Raw genomic sequence first — 21,614 nt, 5'->3', positions numbered from 1 at the left:
ACTGCAGCGACCAGGACACATACCCACATCCAGTTTCCCACCCGCAGACACAGCCAATTGTGTCTGTAGGGATGCCCAACCAAGCCGGAGGTGACATGGGCATTCGAACCAGCAATCCCTGTGTTGGTAGGCAACGGAATAGACCGCCACGCCACCTGGATGCGCCAATTCAGGCGTTTTAGCTCAGAGTCTAGCACCACTGTCTTGCTCAAGGTACTGTTCAATATGTCTATCAGCTGGTTGGTGATGGACATATTGGCTCTTTCCAGGGCTGAACCTTAGACCTTCTGATTACAGGATCATCTCTCTCTCTCTCTCTCTCTCTCTCTCGCTCTCTCTCTCTCTCTCTCGCTCTCTCTCACACACAAGGTAGCTTCACCATTCTATACTGCTGTCTTAATACTGTCTCTTCTGATCCATCGTGTTACTCAGTTATTACATCTTCCAAGTGCTGCCCATCTGCATTACCACAACTAACACTTGTCATTATCTGTCATTACCATCTGATGATGTGGCTGTTAAAACAAATTCCATCCGACTTACAATTTTCGTCCCTCCCAGGTGCAATTGAACTGGACCTGAACCGGTTTCCTCGCGGTGCGAAAACAGCTAAGCAGTGTTCCATTGGCATGGTCAGGAATGAGCAGGACCTGCCGACCATTTCCATCTTCAAGCAGAAGAGGGTCAAGGGCTGGTGGCCTTTTGTGGCCCGTGACGAAAACGATGAGATGGAGCTCACGGTACGCACATAAAGCAAATGCTGTTGTAAATATATAACTAATATTTGCATTTCACACAAAAAAGTGAGGGCGAAACCATGAATGCAATATACCACATCCGAATGACACTTGCTGATTTTGCCTTGCTGTTAGCTTTTTTACATAGTCTTTTTTTTTTCTGGAATGAAGATATTTCTGAAATGTAACTATTATAGAGCTATAATGTGTGAGTTAACTGGGTTTTCATATGTTTGCACTATAAGTTAGAGACATATTAGTAAAGATTGAATTGGATCTCTAAATTCAAGTTGTAAATAGTTTAGATGATAAACAATAGAATAATTTACACACACATATATATATATATATATATATATATATATGTGTGTGTGTGTGTGTGTGTGTGTGTGTATTTTCAGGTCTCTTAAAAAGTGTATTGAATTACAGGGTAAAGTAGAAGCTGAGCTTCATCTGATGACAGCAGAAGAGGCAGAGAAAAGTCCTGTAGGACTGGGACGCAATGAGCCAGATCCACTGGAGAAACCTAAGTAAGATATTCACCTTTATTCACTGATCATGTACAAGGCACATGCACACACACACACACACACACACACACACACTATCAGTCATGCTTTCCTTTACTCCTCCTCGTCCCTCTCCAGGGGTTCAGTCTCACAATGTAAAAAGCAGCGACACCATCAAAGCAGCCTCTGAGTTCGCTTGATATGGCTGAGATTTGGTCTCTGACCTGTCCAAATGCCACATTTAACACTTTCACACTCACTCGTTTCTTCTCCGGCCATTTCTTCACTTGTCTCCCTCTGTTTCTGTCTTCCCCTCCTCCCCTTCCTCTTATGCGTCTGACTCCTCCCCATCCCTCAACCCCTGTCTCCTTGTCTGTTTTGGCCTCTCTCTCCCCATTCCTTCCCTCCCCTGCGCGTTCTGAAGTCGTCCAGACACCAGCCTCATGTGGTTTCTGAGCCCTCTGAAGTCCATTCGTTACTTCATCTGGCACAACTACCGCTGGCTGATCCTCAAGGCCCTGGGCCTGCTGCTGCTGCTGCTTATGCTGGGCCTCTTCCTCTACTCAATCCCCGGCTATCTGGTCAAGAAGATGCTGGGGGCCTGAGTCACTGGTAGCCCCCCCATGCCTGCTTACCCCACCTGACCCTGCCCCCCCCTTCATCTCTTTCTCTCTCTCACTCTCTATCTCTCTCTTTGTCCCTCTTCCTCACCCTCTCCCTCTGTTGTTTATGGCTCTCCTTTCTGTACCTTCCTTTCTGTGGTTTGCTGTCGTCTCCTTTGTCGCTCTTAAATTTTATAAAATCTTTTTTTCAAAAATGGTCACTATGGTTACCCCATCTCACACCCCCTTTGTCAGTCTTTCGGTTTGTCTGTTTTTCTATCTATCTATTCATCTATTCATCTATCTATCTATCTATCTATCTATCTATCTATCTATCTATCTATCTATCTATCTATCTATCTATCTATCTGTCTGTCTGTCTGTCTGTCTGTCTATCTAACTATCTAGCTGTATGTCTGTCTATCTATCTGTCTGTCTATCTATCTATCTATCTATCCACCAATCTGTCTGTCTGTCTGTCTGTCTATCTAACATGGTAGTGTCTGTTGCCAGTCCACCTAGTTACCGTTACACATCACCAAATATGAGTGGTATGGAAATATCTGTTCATGTGTTCAGCAAATCATCGCTTTATTCGTCATCTTAATTTTATTTGTGTAGCGGTGCGGTGTATCACTACCTTTTCTCAATGTGCTGTGGCATTTTGGCTCTTTGAAAAGTCATGTTGATTGAAAAGTTGTTTGCGGCATTTTGATGTGTGATTTTGTTGAAAATACTGACAAATTCTCATGCAGGTTTCATGGCTTACTAATCACTAAACCAGCTTCCCTTCTCTGTCTTTTGCCCCTCTTTCTTTCTTTCTTTTCTTTTGCCTTTTCTCACTTCTTTCATTTATCCATCAACACTCGCCCCTCATCTCTATCTTCCAACCATCTGCACTCTTCCTTATTGAATCCTGACCACACATCTACTACACATCTGCTCTCTCATTCCTTTTTTATCATCTCCATCGATCCTTCCTTCACTCTGTCTCCTCCAATATCCACTACTTTTTCTCATCCAGTCGCCCAGATACCACCTTCCTGTGGTTCCTGAGCCCGCTGAAGGCCATCCGCTACCTGGTGTGTAACCGTTACAAGTGGCTCATCATCAAGATTGTGTTGGCCCTGCTGCTGCTGATCATGATTGGCCTCTTCCTCTACAGCATGCCCGGCTACCTGGTCAAGAAGATGCTGGGGGCCTGAGGCTGCTGGGTTGAAGGGGCGAGGGGGGATGGGAGACACTCCTGGGGCTGGCTGGCCAGCCGGATAGAAGGATAGATGATAAACAGAGGGACTGATGGATGGGTGGATGGGGAGATGCAGATGAGGGGTGGGGATATATTCTGGCATTTGCAGTAGGCCCTATCTATCCCTACCCAGGAGACTTTATGGAGTCTCTTTTCTCTATCGGTCTTGCCCCAGAGAGGGGCAAGCTGGGGGAGGTTGAGGAGCGATCGGCGACCTGACCGCATTATCTCGTCCTGACTCTCCAACCTCATCTTCATAAACAGCACACTGCCATCCACCTTGGATTTGAGGAGGGGCAGAAACCACTTCACCCAATGACTTTTCCATAAATTAATGTAAACTCTAACAGTCATCCATCAAAATCTACAATAAGCCCAGCCAATCACATAATCAGTATCTTGATTCAAACCAATCAGGCATGTCACACCTGAATTCACTGTATTAGCCAGTTATAGACCACAAGGTATCCCTGATCTGACCCTTAACTTCTTTTCCTAAGTGATGTTACTCGAGAATGAATGTCTCTTAATCCCTCCACACTGCTTTTAATTTGATGATTAACCTAGATTTATGTGAGAGAAGAGAGTTAGTGGTCAGATGCATGCACGTCTATCTCAGTAGATGCTGTAATTTCCTTCAATACTGCTACAATGTTTGTTATTGATCAATGGGGAACAACTGAATATCTTTTACAAGGCAGTAGTGTTCCCTCTTTGCTCTAGGGGCTTTGCACACTTTTAGAAAAATAATGAAGAAACAAAAAAGCTACAGATATCTATTTTCCTAACATAGTAATATTACATTGGGGCATAGAACAAGACAGTAAATGTGGAAAAGCACACTGAATAAGCGATATGTTTGTTACCGTTGTTGAGTTATGTTGTCAGTGCTAAATGCACCAAAGCATCCAAACCAGGCCTGCGTCAAACAGTGATGACAAATATTTGCACACGTCAGGCAGCTTGTCTCAGAGAGGTGGAGAAAATTACCTTTCACATCTTTTCCCGATAGTGTGAACATTTTTGCAGGCACGGTGACATCCTGTGTGGCAAACTCAACTCACCTGGCACTCGAAGCACAAGGAAGCAGACGTGAAGAACTACTTGAAATAATTCGTCTTCGACCGAGGTCTGACCACAGACCCCTCAAAACACAACAACCGCCTCATGAGGGTTTATGTTTCTCAGCAAAGTGTAGGCTTAGAGATCAGTAAGCATGCGTTAGTGTGATTACATGCAGTCAACCAGAGAGGTCATCTGTGTTGGCACGGCTGTGCTTTTCTAGAGCTGCACAAACCAAACTATCAACCCTGTTGTCTTCTGACGCCCGAGCTTTTGAACGATTTCTTGGTGGGAATAGGATTCAAGTGCACTTGAGAGGTGCAGAAAGGTGGCTGGGTTGATCCTTCTGACCTTGGCTCTACAGCCATAAATGAAGTTGTTTGCAGTGTCTATTACTTCCTCCCACCGACCCCGGTCTTGACCTGTACTTCAGACGTTTGTGTTGCACTTGTTTTAATGTGATTCTGTGTTTTACAAGGTTCTGTGTTTAAATACAAAAAAAAGTTGCTGTTTGCACTAAACTTGCCTGTTTGTATGACATAGGAGTGAATTTATATCTCTTTGCTGAAATGTGTGCAATATTTAATTCTGGTCTGTTTTAACAATGATTTGAAATAAACTGAATTCAGTGAAGTGACCCGTTTGAGTTTGTTCAACTTGTTCACGTTTGATTGGCTGTGAAGAAGGAAGAGAAATGTCGAGTGAGATGTCATTTAGAGATCTTTTAGAGCACCACAAACGTCCACGAGTTGACATATGCCTGAATGACACGGAACAGGAGGGTGGGCTTTTGTGAGGGGTGGGAGATTAATTTGACTGACAGCCAATCATGACTGGGCATTTAATTTGGTGATGGAAGATCGCCTGTCTCTCAGGGTTGTGAGTGAATTTTTAGGACATGGTATTACATACGGGTGGCATGGTGGCACAGTGGTTAGCACAGCCGCCTCACAGCAAGAGGTCCTGGGTTCAAATCCCGGGGTTGTCCAACCTTGGGGGCCCTCCCAGGTCATCCTCTGTGTGGAGTTTGCATGTTCTGCCCGTCTGCATGGGTTTCCTCTGGGCGCTCTGGTTTCCTCCCACAGTCCAAAGACATGGAGGTCAGGTGGATCGGCCGTACTAAATTGTCCCTAGGTGTGAATGTGTCAGCCCTGTGATGGCCTGGCGGCCTGCCCAGGGTGTCTCCCCGCCTGCCACCCAATGACTGCTGGGAAAGGCTCCAGCATCCCCGCAACCCTGAGTAGGATAAGCAGCTTGGATAACGGATGGATGGGTATTAGATACGTGCACATTATGTGCAGGTGAAATGGGTAACAAGAACGAAAGCACATTTCTCATCTCATGGCACCTTTAGGGATGTGTTTGTTCACTTATTGTTGAGTGCTTTGTGAGGGGAAACTGCATGACGGCTGTTTATCTCTGAATCTCTCCATGCAGTCGTCCCAACACCAGTATGTCGTGGCTGCTGAGCCCGGTGAGGGTGGTGTGTATCCTGGCCTGGAGGCACTACAAGCTGCACTGTGTCCTGCTGCTGGGAGCCGTCCTGGGCCTGCTCTTCTTAGGCCTGCTCTTCTTCTCTCTGCCCTCAGCGCTCAGCTACAAGATCTTCAACACTGCTGGGTAAAACCCCTGTTAGGGAATTTTCCGAATCCCCTGCAGATTCTGACTCCCCTTGGCATCAGCGGGTTAGGGTTAGGATTGGGGTTAGGGGGTTAGCGTTAGGTTAGGCTAGGCTAACCCTTAACCCTGACTCCCCCCTGCCTTACCCTAACCCCCTAACCCATTCATACAAGGGGGAGTCAGATTCTGCAGGGGAGTCGGAAAATTACATAACACCGGTATCAGACGCTACTACCATGTTGCCTCCACCGCCACTATCCTTCACACACACAGACACGCATAAGTCTGTCTGGACTATTTAATCATTTTGTATCACACAAGAACTTTTATAAGACTTTACTTGATTATGTTGGTCACCAATGTTGCATTAGCTGCACTACTGGTCAACTTTCCACGGAACTAATCAATGAAAATGTAATTTAATAAATTCAAATTTGAGGTGACAGAGACTTTTCCTTTATTGGAATGGAGGAGTTGGATGCGCCTTCCCAAAAAAAACAACTTAATGTGGCGCTAAACCCAAAATGCTCTGATGAAGGCCTGTAGCAGTAGGCCGAAATGTTAGCATGTTTTGCTGGCCAAAATAAATTGGTGAAAATGAGGCACTGTCCCTGTCCTTTTTCAAATTGGTGAGTGCTACCCTACATCCCTGGATGTGGTTTTTGGACTTTTCCTTTATTGTTGTACAACCAGAGGCTCTTGTCTTGTGTATGAACATAAGCATTTTGGGACTGCCTTGTGATTTTGGGCTATACAAATAAACATGACTTAACTCTTGTACAATTATTCTGATCATTTCTGTCAATTAGAAGCTGCCTCACCTCTGCACAGACCTCATTCTCCTATTAAAGGAAGACATTACATTACATTACAGTTATTTAGCCGACGCTTTTATCCAAAGCGACTTACAATAAGTGCATTTAACGTAGGAAATCAGGAGAACTACTAGTCATCAGACGTCACAAGTGCATCTTCTCTCTAAACAAGCATCTAAGAGCAAAACCAGTGCTAAAGTAAAAGTGTAAGAAAGATTATCTTTTTTAAATGAGTGAATACAATAAGTGCTAAGAGCAAGTAACAGGGTAGTAGTTCTTGAAGAGGTGAGTTTTGAACCTGCTCCGAAAGATGGGCAGCGACTCCGCTGTCCTGACATCAGTGGGGAGCTCATTCCACCACAGTGGGGCCAGGACAGAAAAGAGCCGTGACCGGGTCGATCGGCAGCAGGGGCCTCTGAGCGACGGGGCAACCAGGCATCCTGAGGCAGCAGAGTGAAGCGGTCGGGCAGGGGGTGTAGGGTTTGACCATGGCCTGGAGATAGGAAGGAGCTGTTCCTTTCACTGCCCTGTAGGCTAGCACCAGAGTCTTAAACCGGATGCGAGCAGCTACTGGGAGCCAGTGTAGGGACATGAGAAGGGGAGTTGTGTGGGAGAACTGAGGGCGGTTGAACACCAGACGAGCTGCAGCTTTCTGAACAAGCTCCAGAGGTCTGATGGCCGACGCCAGGGCGCCAGCAAGAAGGGAGTTGCCGTAGTCCAGCCGGGAGATGACCAGGGCCTGCATGAGCACCTGTGCCGTCTCGTCGGTGAGGAATGGGTGAAGACATTCAAATGCGTAGATGACATTCGTCTTTGTCCGGTTATGTTTTCTATCAGTGTTGGTTTTGGTTCAAAATATATGTAATTACATTTGTTTCATAATTTTGACAATTTAAGAGTGTATTTTTGGTTTCATTAAGTAAATGCCGTGGCAGTGGATAGTGTGCAAATCCATTATCTCTAAAATTGAAATATGCAATGTTGGTGGTTTTTTCCACAGACCATCGGGACATGGTGTGTCATTTCATTGTCTGAATAGGGAACACCAGATCTATACATCCGACATACTTTAACTCAGTAGACCTCTCAAGAGATGACGTCAGTTTGAGTTCCCTGGAGCGCAACTGGACCCATTTGACTGTCCATCTATGGAAACATGTCAGATGTTGGGATCCAGTCTGCCATTCCCTCTGTCCATAACATATGATGAGTATGGCAGACATGGTCAGTATCACTTATCCGGGCAAGAATAAACACATTTTAACACAAGGTGTGAATGCACGTAGCATGCATTGGGCTATGTGCGGGTGTGAGACCGTCTTCTTTGGTGGTCTGGGTCCCAGTCTGATCTGCAGCAGAAACACATAGGCGTTGTTCCTGTATTGTACTTGTATAGTGTATTCAGAGTGATTTGGTGTTGAAATAATTCAACTTAACACACTTTATATTTCCATCCATCCATCCATTATCCAAACCGCTTATCCTGCTCTCAGGGTCGTGGGGATGCTGGAGCCTATCCCAGCAGTCATTGGGCGGCAGGCGGGGAGACACTCTGGACAGGCCACCAGGCCACAACAGGGCCGACATAGAAAAATATGTTTTAATACAGAGGATGTAAGTATTACAATAAACACACAGGTTCTCTCGTTATCTGGCCACGTTTGACACCATGCTTGGGTTACAGGCCTCTATCATACAATCACAAGTCTGTCATAATCTTTGCTGCCTGTAGATGGCGGTACTGTTTCATCAGCAAAATGTTCTCAATTTCCACAACCCTGTGTCCTTGTAAAGTTTCCTCTTGGGTATTGGATTTGGTTTAAAGACACGGACATTGAACAAACGGCCCTCTGTTGTGGGTCTAGGGTGGAAATCTATTGACTGTTAACATGCACAGGATCAATGCTCTACACTTTATTCTTACACACACACACACACACACACACACACACACACACACACACGCACACGTGTACACACACACGCGCGTTTCCCTATACTTGTGGGGACCCCTCATTGACTTCATTCATTCCCTACCCGTACCCTTAACGATCATAACTACATGCCTAACCTTAACCTAATCGTAATTCTAACCTTAACCGTAAACCCAAGTCCTGACCCTTTTCCTCAAAGGGACCCATAAGATGTCCCCACAAGATAGGTGGTTTCAGGTTTTTCTATTCTAATGGGGACCAAATATCCCCATTAGTGTGTGTGTGGACCAAATGTCCCCATTGGAATAGAAAAACCTGAAACCACCTATCTTGTGGGGACATTTGGGTCCCCATGAGGAAAAGTGTCTGTTTCAGGGTCAGGACTTGCCCCCATTAGTACTGAAAAACCTGGCACACACACGCAAGCATGCACACACACACACACACACACACACACACACACACACACACACACACACACACATACAAAGACTACTGAGAAGTGTCTCCTCAAGCTGATGGCAAGATGGGCACACTCTGGTTGCCCACACATAAAAAGACACATGGGTCAGATGTTCCTGCCCTAAAGAGTGCCCCCCGTCTACCGAAGCCCTCTTGCAGCCTTCAGACATCCCCCCCTGCACCCTGGGGTACCGCTCCTGTTCCTTTGGCCTCAAGTGGCCTCCTGCCTCCCCTGCTTACCGCTGAGCTACAAGGGATATAAGTCAGCTAGCAAAGGTTTCTGACATATGATCCGGCATCTGTGATGTCACCAACAGCTGACTTGTCATAAGACCTTTGTGAGAGGGGGGAAGTAGATGAATGAGGAGAGGGCCTTATTTTCCATAGACTGCTAGCTGGAACGTGGAGTGCTTTTGCATCAAGCTGCTGAGATTACAAACTGAATGACTGCTATTAGAGAGTGATTCTATAATCTATCATAATACCATAAGCTAGGGATTGACAGACTTTGACCCCTGTTGCAGGTGTATAATAAACCCCATTCACTTTCCCACTGCATATGCACTATTAATGAATGTGCTTGTGTGCATATGCACAAGCGTGTGTGTGTGTGTGTGTGTGTGTGTGTGCGTGCGTGTGTGTGTTGTGTGGTGTGTGTGTGTGTCGTTCTTCCTCCTAATTCTTACCCTCGGGGGCATATGTTTACTCCTTGTTAAACAAAGCATCATATTCATTGCTTCGGGGTTGAGAGGTAGATTATGTGAGCCTGACCTTTAGCCAGTTAACTAATTGACAGCTTAGAAGGTGAGGGTGGGGTGGGGGGGGGGGGTTGCATAACCACTTCAGTCCTAACTAACAGTTTCTTAATATTAGCATGAGGGAAAAGACTGTCATCGCAATCTCGACATGGGAAGCCATCTGAGGGCACTAAAAATAAAAAGGTAGACGGTGAAGGATGAGTCGCAGCGTTGACGTCTGTAGCCTCTGCATAGGCCATGGAAACAACACACAACGTGTAACACTGGGGGAAAGGACGGCCGAATTGAGTAACAACAAGGCGGTGGAAAAAGACCCTTCAGTTATTCTATGAAGTGGAAAATGTATTGCCCTTGCAGGAAGGCTACCTGTGCTGAGATGAGAGAGGAGCATGTTTTGCCATTTCTCTCCCCCAACCGGTGCACTTTTCTCCAACATCTGCCTGTTACCAGCCCCTCTCAGCCCTCCGCTGCACAGCTTGGACCAGTAGATATTGTAGTGAATTCGGGGGGGGGGGGGGTCAGCCGGGACGCGAACCCGGGTCTCCCGCACCACGGGCGACTACGTTAAGGGTCCGTCCGACCCGTTAGCCGAGGGCTAGCGAGTCTAGTCTTTCATGGTCGTTACACTACCCCCATCCCCTCCTTCGGGAGGCGCGTCCCCGCGCTTCAGCAGACCAGCTCCCTCACGCCTCTGGGCGCACGCGCATCCGATGGCCTCGCGGTCTCACCACCCCACTTCTGACACCAGTGTAGCGAATTCAGGGGCAGCCGGGACGCGAACCCGGGCGACTGCGCTAACCAGTCGACTGAAGGGTCCGACCCGTTAGCCAAGGGCTAGCGAGTCTAGTCATTCGTGGTCGTCACAATATTAAGATAGACGGAGGAAGCGCCATCTGTGAAGCCCTTGGCTGTGGGCACAGCTGATAAACAGTGAGTCCAGGAGCGTGGGTGCTCCCGCGGACGACCGACCTCTCCGTATGTGCACAGTGGCGCCCACAAGGGGTGGCCAGGGGTGGCCACGGCCACCCTGATACTAACCCTGGCCCCCCCGCTGGCCCCCCCAGCCATGAGTCGCATATGCAGAATATGCTTCTGATTATGCATAATTGGCTTCTATCTGATATTTTACATTAGGTGCTGTTCATTTAAATCAATAATGTATATTTTTCTTAACTCTCATATTGACAGTTTTCAACTAGCCTATACAGTATACTACAACAGCAGCATAGAATTCCCGAAATTCCGTCATGGCTTTTGGTTTTGGTGTGCCACCCCAAGATTTTCAGTGGCCCCATTTGGCCACCCCGATGAAACATTTATGGGGGCGCCACTGTATGTGCAGGACCAGCGTCTTCACCTCCCCCTGTACACAGCCTGAGGACGGCGTCCACACTGACGGCCATAATCCTGGCCTCAGCGTCATTTGTGCTTCCGCACTCCTCTGTTGAAACCCACCCGGCCTCAAAGCGTCTGTTGCTTCTTACCCGCTCGTTTCCCTGTAAGCTGCAAATCAACGAGCACTGCTAAACTGGTGATGACACCCGCAACAGTCGATTTCATGTTAATCGATTATCTTTTCTTTTGAGGCTAACGGCTCTCCAACATGAATTGAAGTCTTTGGGCCCTTATCTCGCTTTTGTGCATTGTGACAGGATAATAAAAAAAGTGTGCTTTTTTTTTTTGCCCCGTTAACTTTCTCATGGGACCAGTTGAATAACAACCTCCGTTTATCTGAAAATGTCCCGTAACACAATACGTCACTTTTGTTTGGCCAGGCTACCAGTTTGTGTGTATCAGGGTTAAATATGCGGAGATGATCGGATGACAACAGTGTCTCACCGCTGACGTCAGAGGCATTGCCAGCGATAGGGAAAACAACATACATAGTGTAAGTGCTATATCACAACCCCTCATTTGTAAGCATGCCGGTTGTGCTGTCAGTGTCACCTCATCTCAAGTAAAACGTGAGGAAAAGCTGGCTCATCATGCTGACGTTCACACAGCAAACAGACTGTCACACACAAGGCCTACAGATCAGCCATCAGCACACACACACACGTGTGTGTGTGTGTGTGTACATGTTTAACTATCCTAATGTGGACCAAATGTCCTCATTAGGATAGAAAAACCAGAAATCACCTACCTTGTGTGGACATTTTAGAGGTCCTCACAAGTAAAAGGGTCTATTTTAGGGTTAGGACTTGGTTTTAGGGTTAGGTTAAGGGTTAGGGTTAGGCATGTAGTTTGCGTGGTTAAGGGTAGGGTTAAGGGCTAGGAAATTAATGTAGTCAATGAGGGGTCCTCATAAGGATAGTGAAACGAGTGTGTGTGTGTGTGTGTGTGTTTATTTTTCTATCCTAACGGGGGCCAACTTTTCCTATTAGGACAGAAAAACCTGAAACTACCTATCTGGGGACATTTTATGGGCCCTCCATGCCAAAAAGGGTCTATTTTAGGGTTAGGACTTGGGTTTGAGGTTAAGGTTAGAATCCGCTCTTTGCACAATCTTTTCCGCATTCTACCTAATACTGCTTGTTTGTTTCCGGTCTATCGATGGCGCTGTTTTAACACCCGTTCTTTCCGGGAGCTCCCAAAGCTCAAAGTAACAGATGTCCGCAGAATTTGCCAGCAAACAACACCAACACCAACCAGCAAATTGGACAAGGGCTTTAGGTTGTATACTGCATCCTACATTCACAATTACGAAGGTAAGAAAACAACTATTAATGAGTGAGTAACCACTGCCTGTGTGACCGCTTCATTCATCTTGGAAGCTGATTTGGCTCTTGAGACCCCGGACCATTGTACAAATGGAAGGCTCAATCAAACGCCATCAGGTGGTCATAGCTTGCAAATCTATTCACAAAAGACACACATCAGGCCATTAATTAACATTCATAAAATCATGTGCAGTCACTGAAATCATGTTAATTGTAACAAGTATCCTGTCATCTCGTATGTTGCCCAAATCAACATTCGGATAGGGTTGTTTGTATGTATAGACTATTTTAACCACCAATGCATCATTGTCAGCGGTCACACAGCATAACTCATGGATGGAGCACAGGGCTCCCAATGACAAAAGTTAGCAGTTAACAATGAACAGTTAACATGGAGACCCATTCGACCGTGTTAATGTGCAAAGCCTGTGTGCTATTCAGAGGCTCTGATTCATTCCCACGTGGTAATAATGGAAATGGCAATGCTAGGTGCAGGAAAATAACTGTGTTGTGTCTGGTGACCATTCCACTGCTGTGGACAATCCATTATCTGCATACCGACTAAGGCCTGTCTCTGGTCTGCTTAATGTCAATAGTCTCAAACGGCCCATGTCAAATCTTTTTGTAATACACGTGTGAATAAGTTAATCGTAGTAAATCACATTTAGGTGGCCAACGGAATTGGTAGCGATTGTACAGAAAGCTTTTTTACTTTTACTCTTCACTACTTTATTGATCCCCGTGGGGAAATTCTTCCTCTGCATTTAACCCATCCTAGCTGTGTAGCTAGCTACGAGCAGTGGGCAGCTGCCGTGCAATAGAAAACGGCTTGTGTTCTATTATAACAGGTGTCTGACATTCAGATTTGACCAGAAATGTAAAGCGCTTTGAGTAGCTGTTGCAGCCAGAAAAGCGCTATATAAAATGCAACTTGATTGATTGATTGATTGATTGATTGATTGATTGATTGGTTGGTTGGTTGGTTGGTTGGTTGGTTGAAAATTAAACAAACATTAGGCTACACTGACGACAGGATTTTTATAATTTGATTCATGTCCAATGTTAATGGTTGATGTCAAACACTTAGCTAACGTTAAGACTAACAGTTACACACAACTTGGACCTAAAGTTACCTGGTATAGAATCGGATGTCGGCGCCGGGGCCTGCAAACCGCTGTAACCCAAACTCCCGCTGGACACGCAACTCCTGCGATTCCTTTCTCGGGTCTTCAGTTTCTTTGTCTTTGTCTTCTACAGATGACAAGGACATGTCCAGTGCAGACGGTTCGGGGACAGAGCAGTAGTCGTGATCCCTTGTGCTACCGTGTTGCTCCTCAGGAGGGATTGGATCAACGGGCCGTTTTGCTCTCCCGCACGCCGCGCCGTGGTGTCTGAACAGTGGAGCCACTCCATTCAAAGAGAGTCGGTACTGCACCTTTAACAAGCCTTCTTCGACCATCAAGGCTTTGTTGGCTCTATGAGCTGGTCAGTGGAGAAGTGTCTGCTACAGACCTGAGCAAACTGTCATGCTAGCTAGCTAGCTAGCTCGGCGCCAGCGCGATGTAAACAAAGGGAGCGGAAACGTACAAGCAGTATTCGAAGCTGAACTACGTCACATAGCCTAGCGCATGTAGCGCGCGCTGGCGCCTCCTCTGGTCGGTCGGGGCGCATCCCGGATCGGCAGAGATGGGGTGGAGCAGCGACCGGGACGGCTCAAAAAGAGCGGAGTAATTGGCCAGATTCAATTGGGGAGAAAAAAGGGAGAAAATTTAAAAAAAAAACATTAGGGTTAGGTTAAGGTTAGGGTAAGGATTCAGATTAGGCATCCAGTCAATGAGGGATCCTCACAAGTATAGAGAAACAAACGCGTGCGTGTGCGTGTGTGTGTGCGTGCTAATTTTTCTATCCTAATGGAGACCAACATTCCCTATTAGGATAGAAAAGCCTGAAACAGGTTACCTACATTTTGGGGACATTTTATGGGTAACCGTGACGAAAAGGGTCTATTTCAGGGTTTGGACTTGGGTTAATAGAATTAGAATTAGGTTAAGGTTCGGCATGCAGTCAATGAGGGGGTCCCCACAAGTGTAGAGAAACAAACGTGTGTGTGTGCGCATGCGCGCATTTGTAAATTGTATAAAACTCACCTGTCGTCTGTCTCAGGTAAATCGAAGTGCCCGGCTGCGGGATCGCCAGATGACAACCGAGGTTTTCATTCCATCAATACACACGAAAAAATAAAAGTCGAACTTTATCGTCTTTTGTTCTGTGTTTTGTTCAGCCCACCATAAGCAAGAGCGATCAAGATGGCACCTGTTTAAAGGATCGTATTAATTAAAGTGTCACTCAATGAAAAATTATTTCCACAGTTACTTCTTATCTAAGCTCTTTGGGGCTCGATTATGTGTGAGTTTGTTGTGCACAGCATGAGGCTGTGGTCACTGTAGGACTGCATCACCGTTACTTTACAGGCCATTTAATCAGAGGGCCAATCACACATCCCAACATAAATTGGATGAGTAGAGTACAATCTGGACTGCTTTGTGGTGTAGCTCACATTAAATGAATTATCAGTGTATTCCAGTATGTATGTATATATATATATATATATATATATATATATATATATATATATATATATATATATATAAAGGATTAAACATGGACCCAGTTACTTTATATGCTTGAGTTTGGCCTTTAAGGTGAATTGATGAAAAAGCCCATAGCAAATGAAGGCTTCTGTAGGGGTTCTGGCCTTGTATCATTCAGATATATTCTCCTCTTCACCAGATGTGTGAACTGCAGTCAATTTTAAGCTCCAAAAGCGGACTTGTGACCACAAGGTCACAGGTCCAAACCCCCGTGAAATCGGAGCATATAAATGGGCTGCCTCCTCCTCCTCCCTCTGAGAAGCTGCTGCACCACAGGGAGACGCCTGCTCCTGTGGAGCTTCACTTGTGGCCAGCAGAGCAACACTGGCATGTAGCCACTGGGCAGCTCCCAGGTGTGGATGCATGCATGTGTTAAGAGGTAGCAGGGCTCACAGTTCCTGCAACAACAACAACAAAAAAAGGGGGAACAAAAGGCCTATTTCACTAACGCAGATGCCCTTAAAGAAATGGTCTACTCAGTCCTCAGTGTGCGTATATATCGGTCTAGTGTGCCTTTTTCCTAGCTATGAGGCGTGTAACAATAAAGACAGGGCAGGAGGGATTCAGTACGTCACTGAGCCCCGTGGCGCCGTGGTTTTTCCATCGGGTCTCGCGGCCGGTCTGCCGCGGCGACCTGCGCCTGCGCCGCACTCCGCTGACTCCGGGCCCCGCCGTTAAAATACGTCGTGCTGCGGGGGGGAGCCAAGGCTTAAGCTGCCCCCCAATCAAAAGCTGTCATTCCTGAGTCCCGGGCCGCACACGAGTCTCTCAGCACACTCCGCATTGTGCGGGCCGGATAGAAAAGGCCGCGTTTCAGCCGCGCTGCCTGGCTGCCGTGCGGGATCATATGACTCGGCATATCAGGGACTAGAGAGGTAATAGTATTACCGCAGTAAGACCAAAAAGCCAAGGCAGTTTAACGGATGTGTTGCTGCGATTATTCGGCCAAGTATCTTTATCCCACATTTAGATTAGCCGCTAATGACGGAGGCAAAGACGGAAAAGGCCACGTAACCTGAAAACAAGGCCTCGGCCTGTGAAAGGGGGAAAGCACGGGCCAGCTGATTGGCATGTTAACGCTGCGGGCTCAGCGCCACAAGTGTCCTTTGTCAGCAACGTGCGTCCTTTTCCTTCTTCGCTTGGTTTTGCGACGGAATTATAAACACTGGCTGACTGACTCTGCTCAAAGGTAGATATCTGGTGTCGTGGCTCGACCCAAGCACCAAATAGTCTTTGTGTGCTTACTTTGGGCGAACATTAAGTAAAAAGTTAGGAATCTGATTTGATGAAATCAATTCATCTGCATTTTTTTCTTTTACTTTTCCCTCACGCAAAAACACACTGTGCAGCTTTAAACCTGAACGAGATGGGGGGGGGGGGGTGTAGAGCAAATTCAAACATTTTTAGTCCTGATTGGTGTTCAAAGAGTCTGAATTCTGATGATCAACATGTTTATTAAACACACTGTAAAAACCGGCACAATGGCGACGTCACTCCAGTGACAATCCAGTGTCATGACTGAAACATAGGAATAAGTTACGCTTACAGGACAAAATAACAGCAGTAGCAGCAGTTAATGCAGCAATGACAACAACAGTATAACAATAAAATTAAATAGGTTTCTAACAAATTTATTTGGACATACAAATTCGTTAGGATGCACATAAAGTCCTTGAGCCAATTACACAACGGTGTAACTGACTTAATAATTATTCAGTTCAACAAGGTGAAAGTTTCACACGACTGGGTGAGCTCGGTGTGAAAACCCCTGACATATCAGACATCAGTGGAAAAGACAAAAATACATTAAAAGCATTACGCCTTTTAAGTCTTAAAAAACACAAAAGTGGAAAACAGGCTGACATTCTTTGGAGTGTTCTTTCACTACTGGGCCATTTCTTTATTTGCTTTTCTTCTTTTTCACCCCTGCTAACGTGCCGTCCCCGTTCTTCCAGCAGATACATGTCACCGCTAATGGACATCAAGTGCTTCCTGTCTGTGCCTCTCTGCTGGACTCGTATTAGAGACATAAAGCCCATTTCTCAACCCTGACAAATCTGCCAAGATAGCACGCTCACACACACATGCACACACACACACACCCTCACGGCAGGCTATCTGAGCAAGGTTAGTAGTGAGTGTGTAGCTAAATAGTGCACTTCCATTTCAACATTATACACACACACCTCATGCAAATTAAATTAGATGTATAAATTTTGCAAATCTCTACCTGAAACCAAGTAGCTCTCTCGTTACTCTCATTATGGCAGAGAACAATACAAAATCTGTGGAGATTTTTTATCATTTTCTGTGGTATTTATCATCAAGTATGTAAGAAAAAAAAATCTTAAATGACAATTTTTCTTTCATCTGCTTAAATGTGCAAACTCAAGAAAATGATCACACACACACACACACACACACACACACACACACACACACACACACACACACACACATTTTAGGATCCCCCAATCTTAAAGTGGTTCACTAACAGTTTTATGTTGAAATCCTGAAATTTTTCAGCTTCAGTGACAAACTTCCTGTGTCAGCATGGATTTGGAAGTTGTCTCAATACCATTTGATCCCACTGACTACTACAATCAATAGGTATTGTTCATGTTGAAACCTCTCTATTTGCAGACACGAGTTACAGCTGCAGGTGCGAGAGAGAGAGAGAGAGAGAGAAGTCAAACTTTCAGACAGTAGAAGCTTTTTAACAGACAGAAATAGATGGTAATGACTCCATTAATATTCCCTCTCCATCTCACTCAGCTGAGTTTGTCTTGGATGTTCATCAGGCTGTTGCTGGACTTGGCTCTCTTGGCTGTAGAGAAACAATTGACTGTTAGCCAACAGCTATAAACCCCATCTGCAGAAATATTAACATTTTATGGACCATCAATACTTAACACAGTTAACCGATCTATCTTTACACTATCTATATGATTCAACTCATCTGTAAAATAACACGTTTTGAGTGCAATGATGTAATTTTTTTTCCTCGCTGTAATTATAACAATGCCCAAAATAAATAGATTAAAAAAAGAAATTAAAAAAAAACAGTATACACCCTCTGGAGAGCAAGCAATGTTAGCAAGCAAGCAATGGGAAACCTATCAGTAAATCAAAATGGAATATCGACTTCTTTTTAAACTTCCTTTACTGATCTGTACCTCTTATCAGACATTTACACATAGGTTAATTTGAAATTTTACTTCAACATGATGTCAGAAGGACATGAGCCGAGCCAAACCAAAGTAATGTGCCCTTGACTGTCATGAACAATTAGTTCTAGACTTAACAACCAAAACCCTCGACCCCCCCCCCCCCCCCCACACACACACACCCCAAAAACCTCCCTGGGCTCCTCTGCAACCTTGTATAGAACCCCTGGCCCCTGACCCTTTAAACCACCTCCCATCCAAGACGACCAACATCGGAAAAAAAAACTGAATCAGAGGTTTGCAGGAGGCAACCCTGCTATGCTTTAGAATAGTATAGGACACCAATACCACAGTCAGCCACCCCTCTCCACCATAGACACAACTCCTTCAACCCCTCGCAAAACTCCTGTCAAAAAATCTCCCTGTGCCACAATGGGCGAATTAAGCTGGTTACTCACGGTGTATGAGCTTGCGTTTCTTTTGTTCAGAGTGAAGGAAGCTGCTCAAGTAGAAGATGATGGGCAGAAAGAGCATGAAGCTGGACACAGCGATGACAGGAACCGTCTCCTCTCGGGGGAAGGAACAATTGAAATTCTTACTCCACAGTCTACGGGTCACGTTCATCTGAAATAACCCAACAAAAACATTGGCCTTAGATGGTAACTGTTAACCACGATGAAGGGACAATATCACTGGCAGCCCTCTTCAGTTTCTGGTTCTAACGTGTTTACTAGGTTGATGGTTACACGGTTTAATGCTGAGGGAGTGTACGGGCCTGGGATTTATTACATTAAAAATAGCCGCCCCAGAACATTCTACGGTTTTCTGAACACACAGCTGCCATTTATTTCTGATGTAAGCTTACAGTTTTCCTGCATTTTCCCATTTTTGTTATCAAAGCCCTCAAGGCTGAATAGACTAAAAGCTTGAAATTATTAAAATACGACTAACGCTAGATTTTGGGCTACACAACACCCACTTAGAAAGCCCTGCATGCAGTCTGCCTTGACCCAGCTGCCACCTACCAGCTCACAAAAGCCATAATTTGTGGTTCTCAGAGTATAATGGAAGATTGTTTATGAAACTCATTACACTTTGTACTTTGGCATGAACACATGATTTCCATATTTTCTTTTACAACAGGGCCCACAGAGGGTTTCAGCCCGCATTATGGGGGTCACCCATTACAAAAGTTGTCAGACTATCAGGTATTTTTCTTGGGTATCTAGAGTCCTCTGGGGGTTGCAGTCCCCGCCCCCTCATCTTTAACATTTTTCAAGTAAATCTATGGCACTCAGATACATACCGCGTCCTCTATGTCAATGCAAAGAGTGTGGTTCTTCTCCATGCCGCTGTACAGCTCATTCAGTTCTTTGTATGTTTTCTTACAGTCTTTGCACAGCACTGAGTGGTTTCCCTGCTTAGAATGGAATGAGAGCAATGCTTCTCCAATAACTTCACATAAGTAAGCTCAGAGCATAAAGACAAAAAATGCCTAAAAATGCATCAAAACATTTGCCATTATGACAAATGGGAGATACACCCATACACAAAACCATTAAGTTAAATGTCCCTTTTTAACACAATAAAGATATAGATTTTTTTTGCACAATTGTTCAGTGGCTAGTTGGGGTTAGGTGCTTAAATCTGCCACCTAGTTATCCAAACATTACCTGTTGATACTTCTCGAAGCAGGTGAGAGACTGGTTGAGAGCAGCCATAAAGTACAGTGTGTCATTGGTCAGGCTGTGGAGTCCCACAGTGACACAATCTTCAAAACAGGAAATGAAAACATTTTAGTCAGGTTCCAAATTTGTCCACCACGAAGACATGGGATACATTTTTTTAACACTGCACTCTAGGGGCATATCACATCACAGGGTGTCACCTCAATAGCACCAAATGATAATTTTGGGCTTGCCCAACCCAGCCTCTTCATCTAAGATTAAAGACAGATTTCTACCTCATTAACCACCTTTATCTCATAGTACAGGGGACAGTGTCATCATATCCTGCACTTTGCCAACTGTCAGAGAAAAGGAGAATACAAAAGGGACTCAAATTAAACTTTGCCCAATGCAGAAGTAACTCGCGTTCAAAAGGAAGCCAAAGTTAGCTAAGCAAAGAATGGTTTGGTGACATCCCTCTTTGATTAAATCAGCCGAGATAATGTCAAAGTCTGACGACGGTTAAAACAGGGTAACCTGTAGTTGAAAAGTAACCCAAAGGCCTCCAATGTGATCCCTGTATATGTATATCCCTGTCAAATTCAGGGACTGTGATCAGACTTAATATGTGATCTGACCTGTCTCAAAAGGACATGCACACACAGACTCCTAATTGGATAGTTCATAATATGGTGATTGACACTATATTCCTACATTCCAGAGGACTTACCACTACAGCCTGATGTGACCCAAATGTCTTCCAGATTAACGTACAGCAAATAAACCAGCATCAGTCGATCACTGCGCAGAAGGCTGTCCCTGCAACTCACATTACTTGTGTCCATCTAAAGAAACACAGACAGACTTTATTTGGCATGCAAGAGGGTTTGGGCAATTTCTTAATTTGTCACACACACGTCTAAAATATGCCAAGTGAGTGTCTGTATAAACTGATACGTGCCATTGAGACAGTCAAAGGCATAATTTCTATAGGGTTACTGGCCACCTAAAAGAAAACCCAACTCATATGCTGTTCGGCTTACAATTTTGAGCAGATCAAACAGCTCCAAGTCGCGTGATGAACAATTTCCTAAAATTTTGCCGCACTGTCAAAGCCAGCAAGACAAGACCGCAAGACTCGTGACGCCCTTGGGCGGATCAAGTCAGCCTATTCCATTAACGGCAGCACAGTAAAAGCATTACAGATGGGAATAAAACACAGAAAAAGACTCATTCGGGATATTTCACCTGGTCTGAAGATATGTTCGTGTAGATTTCCCTCAAACTGCCAAAACCGGCGTAACAGTTTTGGCACACTTTGACGGGCCGCGCAGAAACCACTAGGCAGTTCACGTAGGCGACATATCGCTGTCCGAACGTGTGCAGTAGATCAACGCAGTAGTCGCTGACCTCCAGGTCTTCAGGAAAAGCTGCAAGGCTCAGAGAAACGTACGGGTCCACAACACGCTTCAATACAGGCGATTTGGCAACCGACGCGGAGTTCAAAGCGGTGAAATTTCCAACCGAGTCCAAAACGGTGAGGTTTGCTTCGTCAGTAGCCGCAGATGCATAAACTTGTACCGCTAAAACCACCAGAACCGCTTTTATTTTACAGAGAGACATGCTTGAAAGCGAAGGCTGAGGCTCGCACATCTGCTCAG

At 45.3% G+C, this 21,614-nt stretch overlaps 2 protein-coding genes across 3 annotated transcripts in view; one reads left to right on the top strand and one right to left on the bottom strand.

Annotated features, from left to right (window-relative positions):
* otofa (otoferlin a) overlaps positions 1–1,851 on the top strand; it is a 112,452-nt gene extending 110,601 nt beyond the window's left edge. The window contains exons 44-46 of the mRNA XM_056294431.1: positions 562–740; positions 1,167–1,267; positions 1,671–1,851. Of these exons, the coding sequence (XP_056150406.1) occupies positions 562–740; positions 1,167–1,267; positions 1,671–1,851 (461 nt within the window). The remainder of the gene's footprint in view (positions 1–561; positions 741–1,166; positions 1,268–1,670) is intronic.
* A 14,845-nt stretch (positions 1,852–16,696) lies between these two features.
* ostm1 (osteoclastogenesis associated transmembrane protein 1) lies at positions 16,697–21,614 on the bottom strand. 2 transcript variants are annotated; one of them, XM_056294876.1, is made up of 6 exons: positions 21,202–21,614; positions 20,684–20,798; positions 19,960–20,057; positions 19,593–19,706; positions 18,745–18,910; positions 16,697–17,946 (listed from the first exon to the last, which is right to left on the bottom strand). In XM_056294876.1, the coding sequence occupies exons 1-6, from the start codon at positions 21,604–21,606 to the stop codon at positions 17,891–17,893; spliced, it is 954 nt and encodes a 317-aa protein (XP_056150851.1). In that variant the 5' UTR covers positions 21,607–21,614; the 3' UTR covers positions 16,697–17,890. The 2 variants fall into 2 exon arrangements, with proteins under 2 accessions (XP_056150851.1, XP_056150852.1); XM_056294877.1 differs by having other exon boundaries at positions 19,593–19,703.

Source organism: Lampris incognitus, chromosome 15 (genome assembly GCF_029633865.1).
Source record: "Lampris incognitus isolate fLamInc1 chromosome 15, fLamInc1.hap2, whole genome shotgun sequence".
Lineage (NCBI taxonomy): Eukaryota > Metazoa > Chordata > Actinopteri > Lampriformes > Lampridae > Lampris > Lampris incognitus.
This window is presented reverse-complemented; position numbering and strand designations above follow the sequence as displayed.

Excerpts from the sequence above, each read along its gene's own strand:
- ostm1 (XM_056294876.1), bottom strand. The coding sequence starts at position 21,606 with ATGTGCGAGCCTCAGCCTTCGCTTTCAAGCATGTCTCTCTGTAAAATA. Across the intron at positions 20,799-21,201 it reads CGAACATATCTTCAGACCAG|ATGGACACAAGTAATGTGAG; the intron begins GTGAAATATCCC and ends GTGTTTCTTTAG. Across the intron at positions 17,947-18,744 it reads GAAACGCAAGCTCATACACC|CCAAGAGAGCCAAGTCCAGC; the intron begins GTGAGTAACCAG and ends GTTTCTCTACAG.